Genomic DNA, 27,276 nt, shown 5'->3' on the forward strand with positions numbered 1-27,276 from the left:
GTTCTTTCTGTGCTGTGTCAAAACTGGCTGGTAAAGATGAATGAGAGTTTTGTTTAGTTTGCTCTTCTGGTAAGAACTTATGAACATTTCACAATTTCTTCATCAATAGGCTGGAAGGCATTTGATTTTTAAAAAAGAAAGAAAGCAACAGTTTGGTTCTGCTTTATTTAGAGTGCCCTTGCTTCTAATATAGGAGATGGGATTTGAGTACAATCACAACTATTCTACTTGCAAACTGATTGGATAGCTTTTTTTTTCCTTTAAGAAAACAACCAAAATTCAACTTTTATCTAACAGTAAACTCTATTTAATAGTGGTTACTCCGTAAATAATGCCACCAGCCGAAGGAGGCAAAGTAGAAACACCAGACTTGTAATTGCATATGGACGGACGCTCTCCTTCCCAATCACAAATAAGGACATTTTCCCAGGCAGGGGATCAGCCGAAGACAACTAGATAAAGTTTGGAAACGGATGTCAAACATGCAACTTCAAGGTCGCCGAGGCTGCAAAATCGCAGTCAGAAAGGCAGCCAAGAACACTTTTACGCCGCGCGTGGGGTTGGGGCTCCACTCCACCCTGCGTTCCCAAGGTGAGGTTTTGGTGCCTCCGTGGAAGGTGCCTTGCCTGGACGCTCCCAGCACCTGAGGCTCGATGACGCATCGCAAAGGGGAACCAAGTTCTTGATCAAACTCTCGCCCGCATTTCCCGCTAAAAAAATAATCAAAAAAATAAATCTCAATTCCCCGGTATCCCTCCTCACCCCATTCGCCTTCCTGATCTTCCTGCCCGTTTCTCCAAGGGAGCCCGAGCCAGCAGACAGGCGAGAAACAGAAGGCGGCAACAGGATCGGCGGTTTCCCAGCGACCAGAAGGAGCTAACTTTAGTTGGGCTATTGAGGAAAGGGAGTGGTAAGCGGTAGCCACGGCGCAGAAGGAAGCTTTCAGGCAAGGAGTAAGGAAGCAAAGCGGCCACAAGGCGCACTGGCTGGCTGTAGCTGCCACCGCCGAGTGGTCGCCCCCTGTGTGTGTGTGTGTGTGTGTGGGTGTGTGTGTTGGCAGACTATTGGCTGAAGGTAGCTTGACGTCACAAGTGAGAGTTCCTATAAACTCCCTAAACATAACGGGCTCCGGACAAGTTCCAGCCGGCAAAGGTTACATCGAGGCGGGCGGGAGGTGATCAAAGGGAGGCGAGGCGAGGCCAGGACGCGACAAAAAGCCGTTCAGACTGCTGGATGCATGAGGCGCACCATCGCGTCCAGCCCCTGGTTCGCTTGCCAAGCCTGGTTCTTCTCTTCCAGCGGGCCAGTAGCATCTGGGAGCAGAGTTCCTGCAAAGGTTAAGCGGACGGGGACTTTGGAACGGTCGAGCCGACAAAAGCAAGCCCAGCGCGGCAGCGCCTTCGCCAAGCAGCCCGGCGGGATTTGCTCCTATTTTCCGGATCGGCCGGGACCGAGAAAAAAGAGCGAGGCTTGGTTCGAAGGCTACCTAGCGCAATGGTGACACTGAGCCCCATCGATTCGGCGCACCTCACACTGAGCGCCAACGCCAGTAACAGGCAGAGCTCGGACAATTCCACCGCGTCGGGAGAAGGCTGGGTGGTGGGCATGTCCATTCTCATGTCGTTGATCGTGCTGGCCATCCTCTTTGGCAACGTGTTGGTGATCACGGCCATCGCCAAATTCCAGAGGCTGCAGACGGTCACTAACTACTTCATCACTTCTTTGGCATGCGCGGATCTCCTGATGGGCCTGGGAGTGGTCCCTTTCGGAGCCAGCTACATCATTCAGCGCACCTGGAAGTTTGGGAGTTTCTGGTGTGAGTTTTGGATCTCAATTGACATCCTCTGTGTGACAGCCAGTATCGAGACGCTGTGTGTCATCGCTGTGGACAGGTACTTTGCCATCACTTCTCCTTTCAAGTATCAGAGCCTTTTGACCAAAAATAAAGCCAGGATGGTCATCCTCTTGGTTTGGGTCATTTCAATCTTGACTTCCTTCTTACCTATCCAGATGAAGTGGTACAGAGCCAAAGGGTTGGATGCCAAGTATTGCTATTCGAATGAGAGCTGCTGCGACTTCTTCACCAACCGGGAGTATGCTATTGCTTCCTCTGTCATCTCCTTCTATGTACCTTTGGTGGTCATGGTTTTCGTCTATGCCAGAGTCTTCCAGGTTGCTCAGAAACAGCTAAAAAAAATAGACAAATGTGAAGGACGATTCCATCAGCAAAATTCCAGCCAGGAGCGAAACGCAGGAAAAGGAAACCATAGGAAAGCATCCAAGTTTTGCTTGAAAGAGCACAAAGCTCTCAAAACTCTGGGCATTATCATGGGTACTTTCACTCTGTGTTGGCTCCCGTTTTTCATCGTCCACATTGTGCGTGTTATTGAAGAGACCTTGATTTCCAAAAATGTGTATATCTTTTTGAACTGGGTGGGATATGTCAATTCTGCTTTCAACCCTTTAATTTACTGCCGAAGCCCAGACTTCAGGTATGCTTTCCAGGAGATCCTCTGTTTCCGGAGGTCTGCCTTGAAAATGTATGTCAACGGATATTCCAATAGCAATGGGAAAAGTGACTGCAATGGGCATCACAATGACTATCATGCAAGTGAACACAAGGCTGGCCAATGGCTGTGTGAAGAAGGAAGTCCCCCTACTGGGGAAGAGTTTGTGCATTGCAAAGGTACTGTGTTGCATGGTAGCATTAAGTCCCACCAGACTGAACATAGCAGAAATGTCTACCTGTTGTCATGATTGCTGTGGCTGCCAGAGGACCTGAGCAGGGATTATTAGGCTATAGTGACTATAGCAACGGCTCTTGATGAGCAAACATTTACCTCAAGTGTGGGAAGAGTCCTGTTGTTTTATTCATGGGCTACAGAAATATTTAAGGAAGGGCATATCGGATTTGAATAGGAGAGCTTCCTACTCCAAAGGAGTTTTTATTTTCACTTTTATTTTTTATTATGTACTACAATACTCAACTACCTCTTAGCATAGCAATGTTAGCAATAGCACTTAGACTTATATACCGCTTCACGGTGCTTTTACAGCTCTCTCCAAGTGGTTTTACAGAGTCAGACTATTGCCCCCAACAATCTGGGCCCTCATTTTACCTACTTTGGAAGGATGGAAGGCTGAGCCAACTTTGATATTAAACTTATCAACTGCTCCTTAGAGGGAAATTCCTGAAGTCAAGCAGGAATTGAGCGATACTGGCAGTTTTTAATCTGCAGATGAGGGAAGAGGTTGGATGGGTTGTACAGTTTTTAGGAATCCTGCAAAGTCAAATGTTTACTTTTTTGTACTGTCCATATTAGTAATGAGACTGTGCTTTGCTGCAGCTGACTCCAAGTTTCTTATACTTAGAAAGTGTGCTGTTAAGGAACAGTTTCCGTATCATCTCAACTAATCTTCATTAACTTCATCATATTTGGATAAACATCATATCTTTTAATACTTTCAGAGGTATTGAAAGTTTACATTTTCTCTAGTGCTGCTTCAATTCTTTGTTGTCTAGTGACAGTTTTCTTCAAATCTTCAATGTTCAGGAGGTTACATAAAGACTATGCCTAATTTTGTTAGGCATGGCTAATCCATCTTCACTATCCATTCATTGTATTAAATATGTACATATTTTGTGGATATCTACAATTCATAATTGTAGATATCCACAAAATATGTCATAGATTTAGAATCTTGTCTGCTTAAAATCTTATTGTGGAAAACTCATTAATTAGAACTTTTTTTATTTTACTGCTGCTGACATAATCCAAATAATCACAGCACGAGACCTAAGTGGAATGATCTGTTCAGATTAAGTTGTATTATAATATAAAACAACTTTTCATCTCAAGGGGTAGACTAATTAAATCACCGATTATGTCAATGGTTCCACTTGTCCCTTTCTGACTTCTAGTCACGTTGGGAAGGTAAAGGTATTTATTGCTCTGCTGGTTTTAGATCAGCAAGAGGCTTGCAAGCAATGCCCATGTAAGATTCTCTTTGCAAACGTATTTATGATTACGGAGGGATTTTTAAAGCCTTTTCACTATTTAAAAGTGACCAAGACAATCAATATTCTTGCTCCTTCCATTTTTGATAAAATACAGCCCACAAGAATCTGCATGCAATGAGTTCTGGAATACACATGGATCAGACTCCTCATAATAATTTTGGTTGTTAAATTTGTGCTCGGTGTACTTGACAACTACTTTATCCCTGGTGGTGTTGATCATTAGGATTTTAGATTCAGTGAGCTGTACACAGCAGCAGTTTCCCCTTATTCTATCAAGTTTTGCTCCCTTTCTCTCTATAGAGATATATTTTTTTAATCTTGTATGGCTCTTTCAGAGAGCTGGCTACATAAATTATTCCATCATGCATTGTACATAATTGTGCAAAAAATAAAACAGTTTTGTTGCCTTTTCATCCAATTTACTCTGATTATTGAAGCCATAGCAAGACAGTTGCCACTCTCTAAACTGCTGTAGTCCCCATCCATCTGGTATAAAGTGTTTAAGTTCTTTTTAAGAAAAAGTCCCTGCCCCCAAATCTCAAAGAGAATATTGCCAAATGAGCCTTCAAACACGATTCTAAACTTCTCTTGGCTTCATATTTGAAATTGTGATTTCCTGTGTAAACTCAGAGTGGCTGTGGTGTGCGCCTCAGATATATGCCATGTATTGGAAAGATGTATATATGTCTAATATGCACATGTGCATTAACTGAACCACCGGATATTTTTCTATCTGCCACATGAATGGCTGTGTCCTGAGCCCCACCCTCCCACCCCCTCCCACCTCCCATTGCAGAATCTGAGGCAGTTTACCTGGCATGGAGATGTCTATGTTGGCAATAACAAAGTTTATTTGCAGTCTCTCCTTTGGCACAAAGCTCCCTCATCTGGTAATCAAAGACTATCTAAAGAGTAGCTACCATTATTTGATTTAAATACATATTGGGAGGGGTGGAGTGGGGAAACTTTGTAAGGGCATGTTTTCTAAAATTACAAAGACTCCTTGAAACTAAGTTGATGATTCATAAAGTTTGTATTTCAAAGGAATCAGCATTTCTTTGCAGACTTCAGGAACAGTCTAGAAATGTTCTTCAACATTGTATAGTTCTGTGTATTTTGAGTACCTGGCTAGGAAAGTTTTTCTTCAGGGGAAAGAAGGAAGTAAAGTGATCTAGTGGATAGAGTGTTGGATTAAGACTAGGAAAATCCAGCTTCAAGTCTTCCCCCTGCCTGGCCAACATGGAAGTTCATTGGGTGACTTTAGGTTAGTTATTTTCTCCCAGGCCCCCATAGGTCACACAGCTGTGTGTGTGAGAGAGAGGGAAGGGAAGATTGGAGGAAGGGCTGAGTTCCTGGAGGAAAGGTAAGCTACAAATGTAATGAAAAAAAATTAGAGAAAGGCAGTGACAAAATGCAACTGAATTTTGGAAAAATGCCTAGAGCAATGCTGCTGTCCAGCCACCCTTATCATGTAGTTGACCAAACTGAAATCCTGAAATCAATGCCCAATTAAACAGTCTGTTCTTTAGATTTTTTGTAGCGTGTCTCTTTTCTTATCTTCCGGATTTGCTTGAGGTTTGGTTGCCAGTTCTCTGGAGCTGTTACATGGAAAGTTGATACACAGACATGAGTCGACAGGTGCAGGAAAAGGAAAAATAGGAGGGGTGTGAGATGAGTGGAGGGCAAGGGCTAGTTCCTTTGGATGGCTGCAGAGGGAAAAACTGAGCAGTAATAATCTTTGGCTGTAACTCAGAACAAATCAGATTTTTTAGATATGTTTATTGAAGATTGAGGTATGGGCTCTATTCCCACAGTTTTCTTTGTTTGAAGAGCTTGATTGCCACAGATGCAGGACAATATTAAAAACAAACTCAATGGAAATTATAGCGTAACCTGCATCCTTTGCAAAATTATGTACATTTCCATTCTTATTTGATGACCTATGTGGTTATTCTTAGTAGTGGTAGTATTACGATTACTACAAACATTGTTATTCCTTTGCATAAAATCTGGACTGCTGAGCTGAAGACCTTTGCATTTTTTTTTAAAGCTGAGAGCTATTTTAAACTCCCCAGAGCATTTTGACTTTTCCCCCCACTCTTGTGAGCATCAGGAAAATATAAAAGAGCATAGTGTTTTTTTCTCATTTTTTAATGAAGTTCTTCAAGTTCTGCTATTATGATTTGCCCAATGGCAGGTTTGTTAAGAATCAACTCTCAAGATTTACTATACTTGTTCTTTGCACTTTTCAGGTGACAGTGAGAAAGTGATAGGAAATCTTTACTTCTGTTTTGATTAACTCTGGACTAGTTCTGAATCTAGACTCAACTCAAGGAGTTGACTCATATGAAAACAAAAAGAAATGGGAAGGAGGACAGACTGTCCACTACACGCAGAAGAAAGAGGCAGAGCAAAGTAGTAATGCTTTAGAAATGATGACTATTACAAAAATGTTTTGTTTTAGAAATGATGACTATTACAAAAATGTTTTGTTTCTCTATGACATGGATAAAATCAACTTGATTAATGTCAGAATTTGGCCATAATCTTGACCAATTACCCCCCAAAATGGTTTCTCTGTGACATGGGTAATCATCAACTTGATTAATGTCCAGAATTTGGTCGTAATCTTGATCATCTAAGGCACAGGTGTCAAACTCACGGCATCACATTGCCGTCATGTGATGTTTTGTGATGTTTTTCCCTTCACAGAGCTGGGGTGAGGTTGGCCTGTGTATGATGCATCCGGGCCACCAGTTTGATACCCTGATCTAAAGGCAAGAACAATTTTTTTTAGGTTTAAATCATGTCATATGAGTTTTGAAAGGATCTTTCTTCATTTAGCTCAATTATTCTTTAATAGGTAAGCTGACTTTTAAGTGCCTGTTTCCTTAAAGGCAAAATTTATTTAGTTGGGATGCTTTGTTATCAGAGATAAAATATCCTGTTGGGGCAGAACTGTTGTTTTGGTTATGCTATTTAGAAAAAACAGGAAGGTCTAGATTTCATTGCTTGAAATAGCTACTGATCAGTAATGGTGCATGTTATGCTTCAAGCAGCTGGATTAGAAGATTCAGATTAGTCCTCAAGGATTTTAATAAGAAATTTCCTAGAATAGAATCTTGATGGGAAAAACATTGAGAAGAAAAAAACGGAAGTTACTTATAGGCTTAAACAAAGATAGCTCTGCAGATCCATGAGAGAAACACCCAAACTTCATTATTAAGTGATAATTTTTGGTTGGCCTCACTAAAAATGCCATTTAGCTGAAGATTTTGAATGAATAAAATTCTGTTTTTGAAGAAGAAATATTAAACTTCAACAAAAATATAAAGAAACACAAAATATATATAAATTAGAAAAAAGATCAGAGAAAAAGCAAAATTAGAAGTGCAGAAAAGGAAAAAAAGCGAAAAAATAGAAAAAGAGTAGCTTCCAACTTTCTTCAATATAGATATAAATATAAAATATATTAACCTCATATTCTAAAATCAACAATAACACACGGTAATTTCTATAATCATAAACAGTTCTAATCAGCAAATCCCCAAATTATAGTTGCATTTCTTTCAGTTTCAAGAAAAGAGTCCAAAAGTGGTTTCCAGGTAGAAAAAAGCTAGACAATTTCTTCTATTTCAGGAATGCCCATGGCCCAGATGCATCATGCTCTGGCCACACCCACGTCTGGTTTAGTGAAGGGGAAAAAGGTCATGATACGTCACGTGATGATGCCATGACAATGCAAGTTTGACACCCCTGTTCTATTTCATCAAAGAAGTCAATTTCATATCTTAATGCCATCATGGTAAAATTCTAATATATCATAGTCTCCGTAAAAAGTTGAGAAAGTAAAAATGCTGTTAGAGATATAGCACCTTATTATTTGAAGGATTGTTATATCAAACAAGGGTCTATTAAAGAGGGTTTTTAAAAATTGTTAATTAAACCAGGGGTTCCCACCCCAACCCTGGGCTGTGGCCCATTACTGCATCTTTTGGTTATTTGTGATGTTGTTTACAAACACATTTGCTTTTCGATGAAAGTGAAAAAGTAAAAAAAGAAAGAAATCCTTCTAGCTTCCACCAAACATATTCAAGATTACAAGAGGATAAAGTGATGGCAATTATATGAATTATGATAGCTGAAATCATCTTTTGTTTAAGAGCTGTTTAAGAATGACCAAAATGCATTGTGACAGTCTGCCTTTGTTTCGTATACATAAAAGCACTGATTGCACTTTCTGTGGTTTTACACTTAGTTTTTGCTTCACAAATACTACAATGGGCACAACTAAACATATGCCCCTTGTCATTGTACCTTCTGACTGAGAAAATTAATGTACTGTATTTGAAAGCTGTGGTGCTGGCGTAAATTATTGTGTATACCATGGACAGCCAGAGTAATTAACAGAGAGGTGTTAAATCATATAAAACCAGACACTTCACTAGAAGCCAGAATCATAACACTATGTCTGATTTACTTTGGCCATGTCACGCATGCAATTCATTGGAGAGGGCAATGATGCTAGGAATGGTTAATGTAACAAGAAGAAGAGGTAAGCAAAGAACATGCTGGCTTGATAACATCAAATCTGATACAAAGTTAAACATCCAACAATTGAAAAAAGCTATGCTTGTCAGGATAGGATGGAGAGCACTTGCCTTTAAAGTCTGCCAAGAGTTGAATATAACTAGTTAAAATAACAACAATTTGAAAGCACAAAATAAGGCTGGTACTAATTGTCTGTTGTGGGTTTACTAAGATGTACTTAGTAAATCCGTCAAAGATGTGATTTGCAGAATACACAATACGTCATCTATATACTACTAAAACTCTCCTATTTATCTGTCTAAGGAAATACCTCTGAAGCAATAATGATCCCATTGGTCATGGGATGATTAGCTATTTTGTAAAACCTTTCTTGTTGAGTTTGGAAGATACCTAGCTCTGCCACTCACAAGGATCCTTTCTTGCAGGTACATTTATGGCTTCATAGTGCACCTTCATAAATTTTTAACTTGTTCCCTGTCAGGTGGGAGGTTTGCTATCAAGACAGCCAGAAGCCATACCCTTCCTGGAGTTGGATGTAAAAAAAAACATGTTCCTGCAACTTATAGAGAGGAAACTATCCTGGGTTACCTTTCCGCTAAGAAATAGTTGTTCAGTATTCTTAAAGAAACAAATGTAACATATTTTTCCTTCTGAAAAAGGCAAGAAATTCATATTAAAGTGCATGTATCACGTATGTTAATTCTATTTAGTGTTTAAAATTTCCATGGAATGCTATAATGGTTGTAGTTATAAAGGCTATTGCATTCTGAAATATTAATAATTTCAGAATTGGGCATTAATCCAAGAGAATTCTCCAAAAGAGTTAGAGATATAGACAAAAGGAGAAAATGGATTTTTTTTGTTTTTATTTTTTTAAAATATCCTTTTATTGAATATATATGTATACACACACACACACAAACACACACACATACGTTCAACTCTAGGGGTTGGTGTGCACCTCCATTTCTTAGCTGAAGGAGCCAGTATTGTCTGAGACATTTTCGTGGTCATGTGGCTACATGACTATATGTCGAGGCATGGAACACAGAACACTGTTACCTTCCCACTGAAGGGGCACCTTTTGAACTGCTAGGTGGGCAGGAGCTGGGAAAAGGACAGGAGCTCACACTACCAGATAGTGCTTGGGTCTCGAAACTGGAAAGCTGGAAAGCTGACAATTTTCAGCATCTTCAACCAGTAAGCCATCATGTGTGTGTGTGTGTGTGTGTGTGTGTGTGTGTGTGTGTGTGTGTGTGTGTGTATGCACCTCCACATTGTTATTATACTTCCGGTCATAGATACATTCCAGCTATCTTTTCTTCTTCTCCTTCCTACTGTTCTTCCTGCACTATGGCAGGGTCCGCTTGTTGGCAAAGCCATCTACATTTGTGTTGATCCAGGATGTCTTCAGGGGCGACACCCATGTATTTCATGTTCTCCTTGATGCGATTCATCCCCCTTTTGTTGGGTGTGCCATGGGGTCACTGGCCCTCAGGGTCCAGATGCATGTCTGTCCTTGCTACTGTCTTCTTTACCACGTGCAATGTGTCCATACCATCTAAGTATTCCTTCCCACATTTTTGCTACGATTCGCACAACTCCCAGTCAACATCATATGTTGTCATTCATAGCTATCATAGTTTCCAGCTATCTATCTGGCATACAGCGTAGCAGATACACTGAAATACAAGCACATTCACTCTGCATCATATTGTCCTGAAGAAGGCAAAATGCTGCATTATCCAACCTATGGAACTTATTCAGAGTAGATTACATTTGTTGTAATTTTATTAAACTCCTGGGCAATGAAAGTTCTTGAGCACCAGCAAGTTCCAAACTACTGGTAGTAATTCTATACCTGGGGATTTCAAAATTGTCCTGTAAAAAAAACTGGTGTGATTGAACTGCTCATTAAGAGGCCAGGAAGTGTCATAACATTGAAACCCACCACAACAGGAAGCACATGGACATACTTTACATACCAAGCAGGCTATTGGTATCTAAATCACAAGATGCTAATAGTCTCTCTGATCTAAGCTGCAGAAAAATATAAAATACTACAAGCAAAGCAGACATTTTCTATAATGTCTAGCATTTTGGTGTATTAATGGTACCTTGTCATTTTTTTTTTGTTTGATGAGCCCAGCCCTTAAGCTTATGCACTATAATAGTGTATTATGGACTATATATTGAAAAAGTAATGGTTGGGAAGCAACATAGAAGCCATATATATTATAGTATCTGTTGAGGTATTCCCCGTTAGGAGAATGAGTGCACTCAGGGAAACATAGTAAGAGTGGTGATGAATAACACACAACCAGTACACAGATACACTGAATAGTAAAATGTAAGTTTTACTTCCTGTAAACGGGTAAACAAAGTCCAACAAACAGTCCAAATCATACACGGTTAAACCAGTTAGTATTCAAAATAATCAGTCCAGGGATCATCCAAAAATGAAGCCCTTTTCTTTACCAGTATAATAAACAACGTTCAGTAAATGGAGTTTGCGAATAGTTGCAAGACTCACAGCAATTCAAGCAGAATGACGATCAGGCAAAAGGCAAAAGGAAAGCAAACAAAATGCAAAGAAGAACAAACCAGGTTTCTGGCTCCATCTTATGGCTGTTGGAGGAACCTTAGTCAATCACAATTACAACATTGTCTTAAAGATACAACAGTATTAAATGACTATCCTGGTTTATATATTGCCAACCCAACTGTTAAGTAACTATCATTCCTAACAGTATCCATGATCAAGAAGAATGAAGTCTTTATTTTCAGTTCTTGAACAATGTGTGAGATTGGGTTATACAGGTTGCCATAACCTGATGTGCAAAATTGTATAAGTTATAAGGGCATTGCATGAGGAAGGCACCATGATGCTGGATAATTATGGAGAACTAAGAATTGCCAGCACCAAAAACACATCTTATCAAACTTTAACAATTGGGATTGTGTGTATATGTGTGTGTGTGTGTGTGTGTGTGATGCTAAGTAAAATTCTGCACAAATATGCATTGCATACCAGCAGCAACCCTATCAGTGATATAGTTGTATAGTAATGACAAGAACGACCTCATGAATATAAAAAGATTTTCTTGAATATGTTTGCATGCTATATGATCTGGTCACCCCTTGTCTTGGAGGTCTTTTGCCAGTCAATACTACTGTGATATGTGAGTCTTATGAAGATAGTTGGATATGTGGAAGGAGGGCATAGCTATCCAGGAACAGCCACAATATCACTGTATACATCATTGCATATCTGTAGTTTGTATCAGTCATGCCATAATATAAATGAAATATATGACATATTTGCATCACTTGTGCAATAACATCATCTTGTACACATCGCTTACCCCTCCAATTCCCTCAAAGATGCTCATAAAAAGGGATAGATTTACCCTCAGATAATGGGATATGTAGTTATATATAATTTTGTCTATAGTGTAATATATATGTTCTTACCACATGAACAAACCCTTTATAACTATAACTTGCATGTGAAAGTTTGTACTTATAAGGGATACAGTCGCAGCCCTCTGTTTTTGCTTAGTACCTAAAACTGTCCCTTGCTGCCCATATTGCCTTTCAACATCAGCTGATGAAAATGCACATGAGAGGGTTTTATTATGATCGTGCATTTCACAGATGGTTGAGTTGTATGGGAAGAGAAAATTGCATTAGTGGGGCATCTGATCCATTTCAATAACACTTCTCTCATATTTAAGTCCTCCTTACCCTGTCTCCATCTTCAACTCTTTTCCCTAAGCTGAATATAAGTGGATTATTGTGGGTGGAAGAAATGCCTGATCCACACTGGATTTATTATCTTTTTGTAATTTCATAATTGGCTCCATAACTATGTGAAACTATGTGAGCTTTTTTTAGGGTGGATAGCTTCCAAAATATCCTGAGTCATACTTTACTCAAATTACCATTTCAGGAGCACTTCACTCTTCCCTCAGTTGTTTCAGTGCCAATACAGTATGCTGAGTTGTTGTGCTATATCTGCAAGTTCATGCCCTCATGATAATGTGTGAAAATATGGGAAACTTAAGAAATCTATGAAGTGATATGCCTCAACAAAAGGCAGGCTGGTGCTGTCAGCATATTACCTGCTAACCTTTTACTTCACTGCAGATCAACATGGAAGTGGAGTCTGCGGTGCCAATTCTGAAAAGAAAAAAAAAAGAAAAAACTCAGCTCACAAAAGCTACTCTTTAGAATCTAGATGAATCCTGTGTAATCTCACTGATTTTTAGTTGTAATCCTTGAAGAATTTCTGTCCTGGTTTCATAGATCTAAATATAGGGGTGTAAGAACTATGTGCTCCATTGGCATTTGCTTGTACTTTACCATCAAAGTCAAGGACAGAGGCTATGCTGTCATTTCCCCTTTCAATTGCTGTGAGAGGTCTGTGTCTGATCTATATATCCTCACATGTGTGAATGAAGTGTTCTAAATCAACTCACATACCATCTTCCATGCCAAGATAACTAAATGATTGAGAAATTCACTGCAGAAGCTGAAACCATCTTGCCACAACTAGCCATTGACAACTTAAACCAGCCGAGAGTTTTGAAACTTTAAAGTTCCCCTCTTTAAAATTTGCATCTCTTTTCAAAAGCTAATCAAACTAAAGTGTTTACTGTTTAAGGTTGATAACAGTTGATTTACATTCTTCTTCTTTAAAAGCTTTTTTATAGGAGTAGATTTATAGAAGCCTTTCAAGAAAGCAAATATTTTATACCTGGTCTACTCCATGTCAGGCATTGATGTTTCCAAAGAAGTTGACTTGAAATATTACTATCTGTGTGTAAATTTCTAGTGAGAAAAGCAATTGGTGGATTGATAGGTGTTGTCATTAAAGCATGTGAAATGTAGCAGCTGGAAAACTGTAACTCTTCTCAAACAGGGATCTTGACAATTGTAATTTTGCTGCTCCAGTAGATGGTTGGCAAAGTTACAGTGATAAGCTAGCTAAATAGTGTCTTATCTGTAAACTTTTCTGTAAACTTATCTGTAAACTTATCTGTAAATTTTTCAATAGAAAAGATTCCTCCTGCCTGTTGCTCATCGGTTCTGTTCTTCATGCTGCTTCTCAGTTTAATAACATCCTCGCTAGAATTTTAATCATAGGAGAGGAGGAGTGGGAAGTAGTCCCAAGAAGGAATCGGCAGATGGAGCCTGGGATACCTTGACAGCTAATACATAAGGATGCTGAACGATAGAGTTCTGCATAGATGGGAGCCTAACCACCAACAGACATTTTGTTTGTTAAGAAGGTGGACTGCATCTCCTTTGTCACACACAGTGAGGTGGGAATATACTGTTATTAACCTACATTTTGCCAGGGCTATTATGTGAAACAAGTTATATTTAGAGATTCCAGATAATATGTATGGTGAGACTATAGGAGGCCAGTCCCCCTCCATACACCCTTATCTTTTCTTTTTCAGGCCTGTTTATACAATTAGACCTCAATGTACAACCACAATTGAGCCCAAAATTTATCTTGCTAAGTGAGAAATTTGTTAGGTGACTTTTGCCCCATTTTACAACTTTTCTGGCCACATTTCTTAAATGAATCACTACAATTCTTAAAATAGTAACACGGTTGTTAGGTGAATCTGGTTTCCCCATTTACTTTGCTTGTCAGAAGGTTGCAAAAGGGGATCACCTCAGAGATGGGTATTCAGCAGGTTCTGACCAGTTCTGGAGAACCGGTAGCGGAAATTTTGAGTAGTTCGGAGAACCAGCAAATATCACCTCTGACTGGAGATTTTACAGTATCCTTCCCCTGCCACGCCCACAGAACTGGTAGTAAAAATTTTTGAATCTCACCACTGGATCACATGACTCTGGGATACTGCAACTAAATCATGTGACCATGGGGATGCTGCTTTTCCTAAGTGTGAAAAATGGACATAAGTCACTTTTTTCAGTGCTGCTGTAACTTTGAATAATCACTAAATGAACGGTTGTAAGTCAAGGACTACCTATACTGAACAAGGAAAAATGAGATCATGTTCTGTTCACATTTAGCTGAAGATACTTATAGTTCAGAGAGTTTCTTCTCACTGTCTAGCAAACACATATGCCATTTTCTCCTGCAGGGACCAAAACGTTGGTGAAGGATCTGATGTAGGCATCCAATGCATTTTTTTTCTCTTCTGGAATGCCAATGAAGAGGGCTATAATGAGCATTATGATAGAAATTCAGAAGAAATTATCTATTTATTATTGTAATCCACAGATTCTCAGCAGAATAAAGACAGCAATGTTATATTGCAAGCTCTGCCACTTTGGGACATGTAAAGGATATAGAAGCATGTGTAGAAAAGAGGTGGGATCTATGTCATGACATTCCTGACATCGGATTAATTTCCCTTGCCCTACTCTGCTGTGCAATATTATATGTGCAAATGGAGTCCTGCTTAAATGTTTATAAAATTACACATTTACTTAATACGAATTACAATGTGAACAAATTAAATGGTGGATTGACCCTACAGTTTCCTAATTAATTAATGTATTGTTCAATTAAAGTTCAATTAAAACATCATCACAGAACAGGACACTGATTCAAATGATATCCTTTCAAGTAACAATTACACTGAACAGTTTTTACAATATTGCTGGAAATCAGCAAGAGTATTCAGTAAAATCTCCATTCTGATTTATCCTTCTTATGGAAATTATATTTATAAGTATATATAGCTCAGGGGTAGAGGTGAAATGTTATGATATTTCTATTCTTGTCTTACAGTACATAAAATCCATGGACAGAGTCTGATCATTTACTGAAGGTTCAATTTACTTGACATGTGTATTTCTACTACCTCTAAGTTTTGGGTCATGTTTTTAAGATGAATTTTACTATTATATGCTTTACCATACTTTCCTCCAGCTTGTCTGACTAGGAAATGCTACCGTGTTTCTCACAAAATAAGGCCGGGCCTTATTTTTTGACCCGAAAAACGGCTAGGCTGTCTTTTTGGGGGTGACTTAATTTCCTCCCCCACCTAGAGCGGCCCATACGCACGTACCTCAATGTGAGGCCGCTTCTATCGGCCGACGAAAGCTCCCCGAAGGCAGAGTCCCCAGCTGCTTCGGGGCGTGGCATGGCTGCCCGTGTCCCCTCACCTTTAGGCAGTCTCTTTTGGGTGATGGAACTCCCCAAGTGCAGTCACCAGCCACTTCGATTGGCCGGTAGAAATGGCCTCGGGGTGAGCGCACATACACACTCCCCTCGCCACGAGGCCACTTCTATCGGCAGATGAAAGCTCCCTGAAGACAGAGTCCCCAGCTGCATCAGGGCATGGTGTGGCTGCCAGTGTCCCCTCGCCTTTAGGTAGTCTCTTTTGGGTGATGGAAGCTCCCCAAGGGCAGTCACCAGCCACTTCGATCGGCTGGTAGAAGTGGCCTCGCGGTGAGGGGAGTGTGTGTGTGCGCTCGCCCCAAGGCCGCTTCTACCGGCCGATCGAAGTGGCTGGTGACTGCCCTTGGGGAGCTTCCATCACCCAAAAGAGACTACCTAAAGGCGAGGGGACACTGGCAGCCACACCATGCCCTGATGCAGCTGGGGACTCTGTCTTCAGGGAGCTTTCATCTGCCGATAGAAGTGGCCTCGTGGCGAGGGGAGTGTGTGTGTGCGCTCACCCCGAGGCCATTTCTACCGGCTGATCGAAGTGGCTGGTGACTGCATTTGGGGAGCTTCCATTGCCCGAAAGAGACTGCCTAAAGGCGAGGGGACATGGGCAGCCATGCCACGCCCTGAAGTGGCTGGGGACTCTGCCTTCGGGGAGCTTCTATTGGCTATCGGGGTATTCTAGCCTAGTCTACCTGCAGGGCACTCCTAAAGGCAAGTTTTCTCCCCCCCACCCCCCCTTCCCCCCCATTTCTCTTCACCTCATGTAGTTCTAACGAACGATGTGAGAAATGGTGGGGAAACGCATGGTTTAGATAGGCCTAAATTTTGGGGGTGCGGCTTAATTTCACCTCATGCCTAGAAATCATGCTGGGCCTTCCTATTGGTGGAGGCCTTATTGTTGGAGAAACACAGTAATTGCTTTCTTATAAAATACTGTATGGTTAGTGTGTCAAAGTGTGCTGGAGTTTACAAAGGATTTTCCTGATCAGAATCTGATTATTACCTCATTGAGCAAACTTGACACCTTCCCAGAAAATCAACAAATTGTACAACATGGTAAAAAGACAGTTGTTGCTCATTTGTTTGAAGGATTGCAGACATTTTTTCTTAATAGCAAAGGAAAAAAAAACTTGATGCAGCCGTCAGAAATAGCTGCCAGATATGCTCATGTCAAATATAATTGTTTAGGGGAGGTGTGTGTCTATATGTTTGCTCTAAGGATTAAGTACTCAACTGGTAACCCAGCCCTAAGTGTCACAATGGAGTCTTTTCACATTCTTCATGGCACTTAAGAACAGCTTCAGACGTCCAAGAGTGAAATACATACTTATGACCTGGAGATTCCTTGTACATTTCAGTTCTCCCCCTTTTGAAAATGAAAACAGTACCAGTATTTTTATTATTTTACAGTAATACTTTGGTACTCAACTGCTTTGAAACTCATTGAACTTGATACTTAATAGTTTTTGATGTGAAAATGTTGTCCTGGTACTCAGCATTTGTTTGGTACTCAACACACAAGCTAGAACTTGTCAGTATTGGTAGCCTTGTGACTCACTACATGATTCCTTATGGGAAAAATTTGTTTGGTACTCATCGTTTTCAATACTCATCACACTTCCCAGAACCAATTTATGATGCATATCCAGATACCACTATAATAGTTTTAAACCCATGACATTGATAATATTCTATTATCTTTTGTTCATCAGCACTTTCTAGAGTTGTAGCATAGGAAGACAGCACTTAGCAGCTCTTAAGATCAGGCTGAAAGCAGAACTGATAGTTAAGTATGGATTCTGAAAGCCAATGAGATCCTTCTCAAGGGTAGAATTTTGAAAATTAATAGTCAAAATCTAAATTCAGCTCCAAATTTCTGACTGACTTTACTCTTTGATTCTATATCATTTACACCAAGACAAATTCCTTGTGTGCCCAATCACACTTGGCCAATAAAGTATTCTATTCTATTCTATTCTCAACAGAAGAAGAACTCTGTGCCATCAAAGTGAATATTTGAAATATTTAGATTCTTAAGCCGAATTGTTAAGTATGAGGAAAAGCTAGCATGAAAAATGGAAACAGATTCACTCATGTGAAAAGAATAAGAAATGCTATTTTAAGCGGCAAAATTTTCTAATATATTGCATTTGTGTTTTTGAATGTTTAGATGGAGAATTAGACTGAAAATTATAGGTAGTTCTTGACATATGACCACAATTGGGACAAGAACTTCCATCGCTAAGCAAGGCAATCATTGCATTATGCCTGATTTACAACCTTTTTTGCCACAGTTGTTAAGTGAATCACAATTGGCAAATGGTAATTCTGGATCTGACCCAACCCGGAATTACCCCACAATATTAGAAGTTAGAAACAACCCCCAAAAGTCACACTCTCCAATAGAAGTAATTCAATGTTGCTTGATGGGGACCTCCAGGGGCCCAAACCTGGACAGCTCGTTTCCCATTGGAAAGAAGATCACCTAGTCATAACACTATCTTTATCTCCACTCCTCCCCCATTAGGAATGTGTCAAGCCGGAAACCCTTCTCCCACAGAGAAAATAAGAAAAAGAATATACACTAAGACAAACTAAAATGGCTACACTTATGTCAATTTTGGGCTTGACAGGCTGCCCTCCCTCATTGGAAAAGAAACCCCTGCAATGACATAAAATGCACAAAGATTGAAATTAGGTTAAACACAATCATACAATGCACATTTTTAACCTCCTCTGCCACCCACAGAATTCGGTTTTGGCTTGTGTGGATATTTTTCATGGAATTTCCTCACCTATCTATCAGCATTTACTATCCAGCTATTAACCCAAGTCTTGACAAGGGCTTGACAAGGGATATTATGACAGTTGTAAGTGCAAGAACTGGTCATAAGTCACTTTTTCAGTTCTGTCATAATTTCAAATGGTCGCTAAACAAATTGTTGTAAGTCAAGGGTTATTGGTATAATATCTTGTGAAAATAACATTTAAATCAACAATAATACAGAGGTATAGTATGGACACAAGGAATCCTTCATACTGACATTTTTGTCTTAATTTTATCATATATGTAAATTCCTCTTACTCTTTTGGCATCGCTTGACAAGGAAAGTGGGATGAATAGGAGGATCTTTGTTTGGTATAAAAGTTGTACTATACGTCCGTCCTTGTTAGTTAATTCATGAAAAATCATGAAATCATTTCATCTAAATCCCCTGTGACTTGAACTGGCGACACTGTTTTCACTGACTGTTGATGAAGATAAACTGCTAATCAATCCGATTAGTAGAATATCATTTTCTTTCCCGACTTCTCTGTCTGAATTTATTAGTTTAAATGGAAGCCTTAAGTAGGGCAAGATTTGCAAGTAGTATACATTTCCACAAAAATTCTGATGCATTTTTTTTACAAAGTGGGCTATGCATTCTGGAATATTGTACTTAGCTTAGCTCGATGCTGGAAGAATTATGTAAATTCTAATTACAGTCCTGGAAAAAAATACTATATAAACAATCATAGCACTCTGCATATATAGGCTACTGATTTTTTTCATTTATATTGCATTATTATATATTTCTTAATTATTTCCATGTGTAGAAGTTAGTAATATCTATACATATTGAACATTCTTTCTTCCTTTGACCACATCCCACAACGGTAAAAATAGAAAAATTACTTAATTGTAATTTCCTATTCATGCAAATGAGTAACCATGTAAATTAGCTTCAGATTAAAAACGGTGAAAACTGTTGCCCAAAGCTGGTAACAATGGCATTTAAGTTCAAACAAAACAGGAAGCTTTAGTTTATTGAAGATTTCCTGGTTTCAATTTTTTTTTTTTTGAAAAAGGCAGAGTGAAGATTAGCTGTGCAACTCAAAACATCCCAACAAGGGTGTTTGTCCTGGCATGTCTTTGATGCATGGCACCCAAAATATTTTGGAAACTAAAGTCAAGATGATTGAATATACTGTATGAGGTAGTATTGTATTCTGGTATTAAAGCCCAGATTTGTGCCTCTTTTAATGTTTTCTTATTATGGATTGAATAACCACTGTGATATTTGATACATTGTTCAGTGTGGACTATATAATGTGTGCTGCTGGGTATCTCAGGATACCCAGAAATCTATTTATGAAGATATTACTTGCTGAAAGCGAGCTTAGTTACGCAACTGTATCTTCTTTAGCCAGTTAATTCAATTTACATATATAGTCAATTCTTGAATAGCTAAACTGATTTTCCCTTATTTTAAATGATCTACAAATTTAGTGTAGATTGAACTATATTAGACAAGGGATACTTTCCCATGTGAAACAAGGACTAATGTTTCCTCTAGAAGGGTACTTTTCAAATAGTGTTAAATTAAAGAATTAAATTAGCATGTGTACCTTTTTAACAGGCTGAAAAACACTTGTTGATGAGTTGACTTAAAACTTTGCAAACCTCATATTTATATAAAATCAAGCAGGATGCAAATGTATTAGCCCTGATTCTGAGATAATAAAAGAGAGCAAGTATATTACAAGCTTCTTGCTCTGCAGACATTTAGGAAGAACTAGTTAAGTAGAACCACAGTAAAAAATCTGTGGTCAGGAACTGAGCACGTAGACCGATGCAGAGCTACTGTAGTCTGGAGAGCAGTAGTGAATATCACAGGAAGCGATATGGTTTCTTAGCAGCATTAAGTTGACTTTGGCTTGGATGGGCAAAAAAAGAAAGAAAGAAAGAAAGAAATGTTAACATGCATCAACACAGAAAAATCACAGATTTTTATAACTGCTGGTTTTGAAACAAGCAGACTTTCTGATGCTCCCTGCTGTAATGGCCAACAGATTTCATTCATAGGCCACTTCTGGAAATTTGGGAGACAGATTTCTGACACAAGTTGGGTATGGAGCTCTTACACATTTAGTTTTCTTCAGGCAGCCCATAGGAAGGGCTTTGGATCCAGCTAAATGTTATACCTAATCCAGCTCTTTGTTTTCATCCTGGTTTAAAACAAGCCAAGAAGAAGAATCCAAGAAAGACATGAGCACAATAGCCAGCTTCTCAGAATATAACTGTAACTGTAATATAACTCTAATTCTGTAGGCAATTTAGATGATTAACCATTGATTATCCATCACATGCAGATATTTCTTCAGGACAGAAAGAACCTATAGATCCACAAAGAGATTTCTAGGGTATCAACAAGCAGCAGGTTGCATTTCTCACAGCAGTCTCCCATGCCTATTCATTTATCTGCAGCTTAATAATGGAAAGTATACCATGCAGACCAACTCATTTTGTACTATTTCAGAAATGGACTGTAAACTGGAATCTTCCTATAGTTTTCTGGATGATCTGTAGAAGATCCTCAAGGGTTGAGTTTCCCAGTGAATGGTAACAACAATAAAATGGCTCTCCTTGTCTTTAGCTGTATGGCTAAAATAACTAGAGTTGTGGACAGGGGAACTTATCAGAAGTGTGTTTTTGCATGAAGAAACTGTAATTGTATTCTATTCTAGGCTCCTGGACTCAGAATTCCTGAAGTCTAAATATGTTGTTCATCAAATTATGTTGGTAGATCTCAAGTTTCTAGTAAAAATAGATTTTCTTCTTAATATCCCACCTCTCACTAGGAGCCCCAGGTTGGCATATTCTCAGGTTTTCCTCCATAGTAACAATCCTATGAAGCCGTTTGGGCTGAGAGAGACTGTTTGGCCTAAAGTTATAGGCTTTCAGGGCTGAATCCTCCCACTGCTAGTGCATCATCCTAAGAAGTACACTGTATCAGTACCACACTTTGCAACACTAAAGAAGCCATTCTCTTCTCATGTTCAGTGTGTAGGTATGTGGTATGTTTGCATTTGGAAGCTATCTATTTGATCGTAAAGGGAAGTAGCAGTCCAGCAGATTGTTTGTCATAAATTTTTAGGGGGAAACTATTGTGTTACTTGAGTTTTCTGCAGGAAGCTGTCAACTCCCTGCTTCCTTTTTAACTGCAATCCAAGCACAAAATTGCTGCGCGTATAGGTTTCACTTCCTCCAGCTTTTGACTTGTAATAGAAGAAAGATCAGTCATCTTCTACAATGATCAGCAGTGTTTTTGTGGCCCACTCCAGCTGAAACACATTGCCAATGTGCTCCTAGCTATCATTTTTGCCAACTTTGAAGAAGCATTGTGCATGGACAGTTTTAGTCACAAGATTAAGATCAAGAAGGGAACCTATGGGATAATCTCATTTTTCTCCATCCCAACATTTTGTCATTCTAAACTTTTTACACAATTGTATAGCATTTGACCATACTGAACACAATTCTTAAAAGTTGCTCTATTGATGACAGGCATTTATTGGAATCTGTAGAGAGGAGGAGTAGATTTTGAAGCTTGCATTTGATAAAGAGTTATCATGTGCCATCTAGGAATCTCAGTGTGTGATAAACTTTTTTAAAAAAATGTCTTTGTTGCCATCTGGAATTGATGAAGCTCATCTGGAATTTTGCATCTGTTCCTGTTTTATACCTGTTTGATGGAAGTGGAAAATGGGAAAGCAGCTTTAAATTTAGAGATGTAGAAACTACAGAGTATTATTTGGAGAGACGTACGATATCAAAGATTGTTCTGAATTTCTTTCCGCTATTGTTAATGGAAAATAAATAGTTCTTTATTTTCTTTCCATATGATAAATCAAATGTAACTTGGTGGATTGCTATTGATTTATTTAGTTATTTGGTTTTATTTATTTCTTTATTTATAGATTTATTTAGTTAGTTAGTTAGCAAAGGATTTGTGCAAATATCTTGTCTTTTATTATAGAAATCTATCTCCAGTGGTCTATAGCCTCTCTGTCTTTGCCTGTTTCAGTTAAATCTGAAGCAAAAGTATCATGCAGAAATTATTCCCATAGGCTTTTTCATGTCAGGATCTTAGGGGCAGCCAAGGAAGTTTAGAAGAGTGGATTGATCATAATCTAGAGAAATTCAAAACACCTTTGAATACATTCAAAACCTTTATAGAAATGATGTTGATAAAAAGATGATAAATGGTAACAAAACAGAGAAACAGAGTGAAAAAAGTCAGGAAATTGAAAAAGATAAGCATTTTGGAAAAGAAAGATGTTGCAAGTGCTATTTGCCAAGTACTTTCTTAAAATGACATTATCGTGTTTCTAAGAGTATCTTAGTTGGGTTTGTGACTGTAATAAACATTCCATTCTATAAAAGTATCTTCCACTGAAGAGTAAATGCTGGATATTGCTGTGTGAATTCACGATTCACAACAGAGAGAATCTCATTATGTTCATGTTCTGATGCAGAGATTTCTTAACAAAAGGGTAACGTTTTATTATTAGTCATTGAAATCTCTTTTTGAAGAGTTCACTGATTAATCTAGCATGAATAGAGTTGGGTTTCAGTGCAACCAGCTCTGCTGTTGTGAGTACTTATTAATCAGATTCTGCAAATTGATTGGTGTGAGTGAGTGAGAGCCTGTTAAAGCAAGAACCACATGGGGTTTTTTTTTCCCAGTTAAAAGAGTGGCAAACACAATGGTTACCAGGAGGCCACAGTATTTTGCTGATGCTTGTGGAAAACAGGCCATTAGCAGAAACTCAGCTGGACACTGGGCTGGTAACTGAATCTTACTTCAATGGGCAATGGGACAGCAATGTCCATTCAGTGGAAACTGGGACAAACTCCTACGTGGGAAATAGGAGAATAACTTCAAAACCCCGATGATCAGAAGCTTACTTTAGGAACACAAAGCAAGGCATATGACACTCTATTCTCCTGTGCTTTGCTAGACCTCTGCACTCATCTCTCCTCTGATGACTCAAATGGCCATTTCTCTGGCTGATAGTAGGACTGGATGAGCTCTATCCTTTGAGATCTCTCTTTTCTTATCAGGTCAGTTGCTTTCTTTGGCAGATTAGCTTTTCTTATCTCACAGCTCAGGTCCACTTGAGCCAGACAGTCTGTCCTTAACTATTAGTCTTTTATTTCTCCTCCACGTTTAGTATAATACCTCTATTTTGTGCAGCGTTTTGCTAACAAGACTTGAGAATGTCCATATTTATGAACAAAAGGTTCTCTGATTTTGAGTAGCGGATAGACACGAGCCAAGTTTTTCATCAGGGACTCCGAGATTGTTAAACCCTATGAGCGTACACAGTGAAGTGCAATCAACAATATGATTATTGCATTTTATTTTATTTCGTTTATATTCCGCCTTTATTATTTTTATAAATAACTCAGGGCAGTGAACATACTTAGTACTCCTTCCTCCTCTTAATTTCCCCACAATGACAACCCTGCAAGGTGATTGGGTTGAGAGTGAGTGATTGGCCCAAAGTCACCCAGCTGTCTTTCATGCCTAAGGCAGAGCTAGAACAGTCTCCTGGTTCCTGGGCTACCACCTTAACCGGTAGACCAAAGTGGCTTGTATTTGTTAGCTTTATTTGCATCTATCCTATGAGATGTTAGACGATTTTTTGTCACAGAAACTACAATAGTAGAATTCAGAGAATGACTTTGACTAGTGTGAGATATTTATTGATTACCTCTAGCTGTATGAGAGACAATTCGTAGTTATTTAGTTTAGCATCATTAGTGCATAGAAGGAGATAAGATAAATTTATACCCCAAGCAGGCTTGGACTGTACGAAGTAGTTTCTGAGAAGCTTCCATTGATTGCTGAATGAGTTGGTAAATTTATTTTAATCAAAAGCCTCAACTTAATTCTTTTAACGGATTTGTGCATTATGTTATTGTTTTCACCGTCCATAATTTTATTGGTACATGATATAAACTTTTGTTAAATAAATAAATTAAAAAAAAATAGGTTGGCATGTACATGCTTGAAAGTAGCAGCAAACTAGCTCTTCCTTTTCCTCCCCACTTATGCATACATGTGAAATGGCATTTAACCCATTTTAATCATGTGTTGACCAACGGTTGTTCCCATTCCAACAGTAGCAACCCTCTAAGTATGTTGAAGAAAGCCATGAAGTCACCCCAAGAGGTTCATGGTCGAGGGTATACTTGAACTTGAGTGTCTCCAACCTGCTGCAATAGATGCATCAAGTGTGATGGAAATATGTGCTTCTATACACATAGCACACATGTATGAAAATAACTGTAGAAAAAAAATATTTCCCTAGAAGGCGTCAACTGCATGTCATTGATACTTGGGAGTGTACATTTCTCACTCATTCTTTATTGCTTATCCATTAAACAGGGGGTAAACCGAAAGTAATGCAAATTAAAACAAAAGGCAGTTCTGAGCCGTAGTATGTCCCTACACACAATATCCTCCTGGAGACACAGATGAAAACTCTATAGCCAGGGAGATTTTTTTTTTAAAGAAAGCCAAAACATTGGACTCTTTTCTTAAAAAGAGATCTCTTGCCATTATTATCTACCTGTCAATTATCTCTGTGTTGGTAATCTCAATAATGTAAATATATTAATTTGCTTTCAAGGACAAGATCAGGAAACCACAGCTGACACAGAATCGTTATCAATAATCTTATTTATCTACGAAATTTCTACACCATCCATCTCATCTAAGTGACTCTGGGACTTTTATAAATAATCTTAATAAGTGTTCCTTTAAGAGCAAAGGGAAATGAGTTTAGATCCACTCCAGAAGCTAACTGAACACAGTAACATTTGTGTGAAGTATGATATCTTTCATATGTTGTTAGAAGTCAGGAAGTGAAGAATCTGCTCATTTACTTTTAAGATAATTGTAACAAATGGTACTTTTGAGGGGAGCAAGAATTTGCATATTAAATGTGCAAAGTAACTGTTTTGCACTTGGCTCCATGTCTACTTCTAAATAAGAAAAATCATTAAGTGGCATAATCTATTAGTATAAAAAGAAACTTGCAAAGTAAGTTTCACTTGGTAATTAGCATTCTTGCCCCTTAATGCTATATACATTGAATGCTAACATCCTATAAAATATTCTTGGGGATAAAGTAGGGATACCATGAATTGTCATTTGTCCCTTTAAGAGGCGGACCCTCTGGGATTTGGGTGACTTCGAAATAAAATTATGAAAACGAAGAATCATTAATCTTTTTTTACATGATTAACTTGACTGTGTTTGACGTGTTTATTGTTTTATACTTTGCTTGCCGTACGCTGCTCAGAGTCACTTCTTATGAGATGGACAGCCATATAAATTTGACAATAAACAAATAAATAAACAAACAAAAATATCAAGTTATGATTGGCTATTAAATCCATTTTACCTTAGAAGCTAGGCAGCAGCACATGAATAATTGCCAACATATCTGCTAGAGCTGAACTAAAGAGGCAGTGGAATCTGTAAAGCTTTGAAACCAGTGAACTTCTAACATATATCTAATGAAAAAGGTAGAAATGTTTGGGGTAGCTTAGTAGGATGTATACTACGACTTCATCTGTGATATAAACTTTATCCAGACTTCTAACCCTCTCATTAAAATTAGAAGGGAGTCTGCAGTGCTGCACAAAACCTTAATGTCTGAACAGGAGTGAAATCTGAGAACAACTGTGCTGGTTATTGGCCATGTTTATACATGTTTTGGCTTCACCTGAATTAATTGTCCAGGCAATCTCACTATAATCGGAATGCCACTTACATAATACACTTTTCTCCAAAGCTTTCTCTATGTTCACTGTGGTTGTTTGACCACTTCTTTCTGCTCTATACAGCTGTTTGGCACTTACTGAGAATGGGATTAGTCTAAACTACCCATTTGTGCTACAATATAGGATCTTCTGAATACTTTCTTTTCTTGTGCTCCAAAACTGTGACATGCCTCAATGATAAGTTAATCTTCTGAGAGTCACCACTGGCCGGGAACAGAGTCAAGCTGGACCTTCTCTTAACTTCATTCCGGGAATGCTCATAAACAGCGGCTTTGTTTGCAATTGACTCTTCTCCAGAGTCAATCACAGCATTAGGATTTGCTGCACACTTGCTCATATAAAGTTTGTGTTTTTATTGGACTTTTTTTTTTTGCCTGTCAGTTGTTGGTGAAAACAGTGAGCTCACAGAGACAAACTTGGCGGCAGTGTGCCTTGTTTTGCCAGTATCTTCTGCTCATAGACACCTTTGCAACTGAACTATAAGCAAACATTATCCACATTATTCATTAGCATGACCCAGCTTAACCTGGCTGTGTTTTGCTCCATCCAAAAATAAGAAGGAACCCAGACCATTATTAATTATGGTAAATTTATATTCTGTTTTCCCCATCCCTCGAGGACACCTTTTTTTCCTAGGACAGCCAGTCCTTTCCTGCTTTTCTAGAGATGTTTCCAATGTTGCTAATAGTGGCAAACCATGAAAATAAAAATATTTCATTGGCTTTACTTCTGTGCGTGGTGCTACAAAGCCACAGAGATGGAGGAGTAGAATGAAGATCTGTTTGCTGGGATTAGTGAATGCAGCCTGTGGTTGTGGACAGGAGAAAGGAAGGCAGAAGGAAGTGAGTAGGCTTCAAATCAGTTTTACAGAGTTTAAAATTCATTTAGTAATCTAGCCTCAGGCAAAGGAGGTACTCAAAC

The 27,276-nt window shown here is 38.8% G+C and overlaps 1 protein-coding gene across 2 annotated transcripts in view; it reads left to right on the forward strand.

The window, feature by feature from the left end:
* Positions 1-296: 296 nt before the first annotated feature.
* ADRB2 (adrenoceptor beta 2) overlaps positions 297-27,276 on the forward strand; it is a 70,595-nt gene continuing 43,615 nt past the window's right edge. Inside the window, exon 1 of one of the 2 annotated variants that reach the window (XM_026688288.2) lies at positions 297-2,686. In XM_026688288.2, coding sequence (XP_026544073.1) covers positions 1,495-2,686 — 1,192 coding nt within the window. In that variant the 5' untranslated portion in view covers positions 297-1,494. Of the gene's footprint in view, positions 4,435-27,276 lie in introns of those variants that run through there. The other variant, XM_087955451.1, reaches the window with a different exon arrangement.

Source organism: Notechis scutatus, chromosome 2 (assembly GCF_049901735.1).
Source record: "Notechis scutatus isolate UNSWTSFEM ecotype Mainland chromosome 2, rNotScu1.2, whole genome shotgun sequence".
NCBI classification, from domain to species: domain Eukaryota; kingdom Metazoa; phylum Chordata; class Lepidosauria; order Squamata; family Elapidae; genus Notechis; species Notechis scutatus.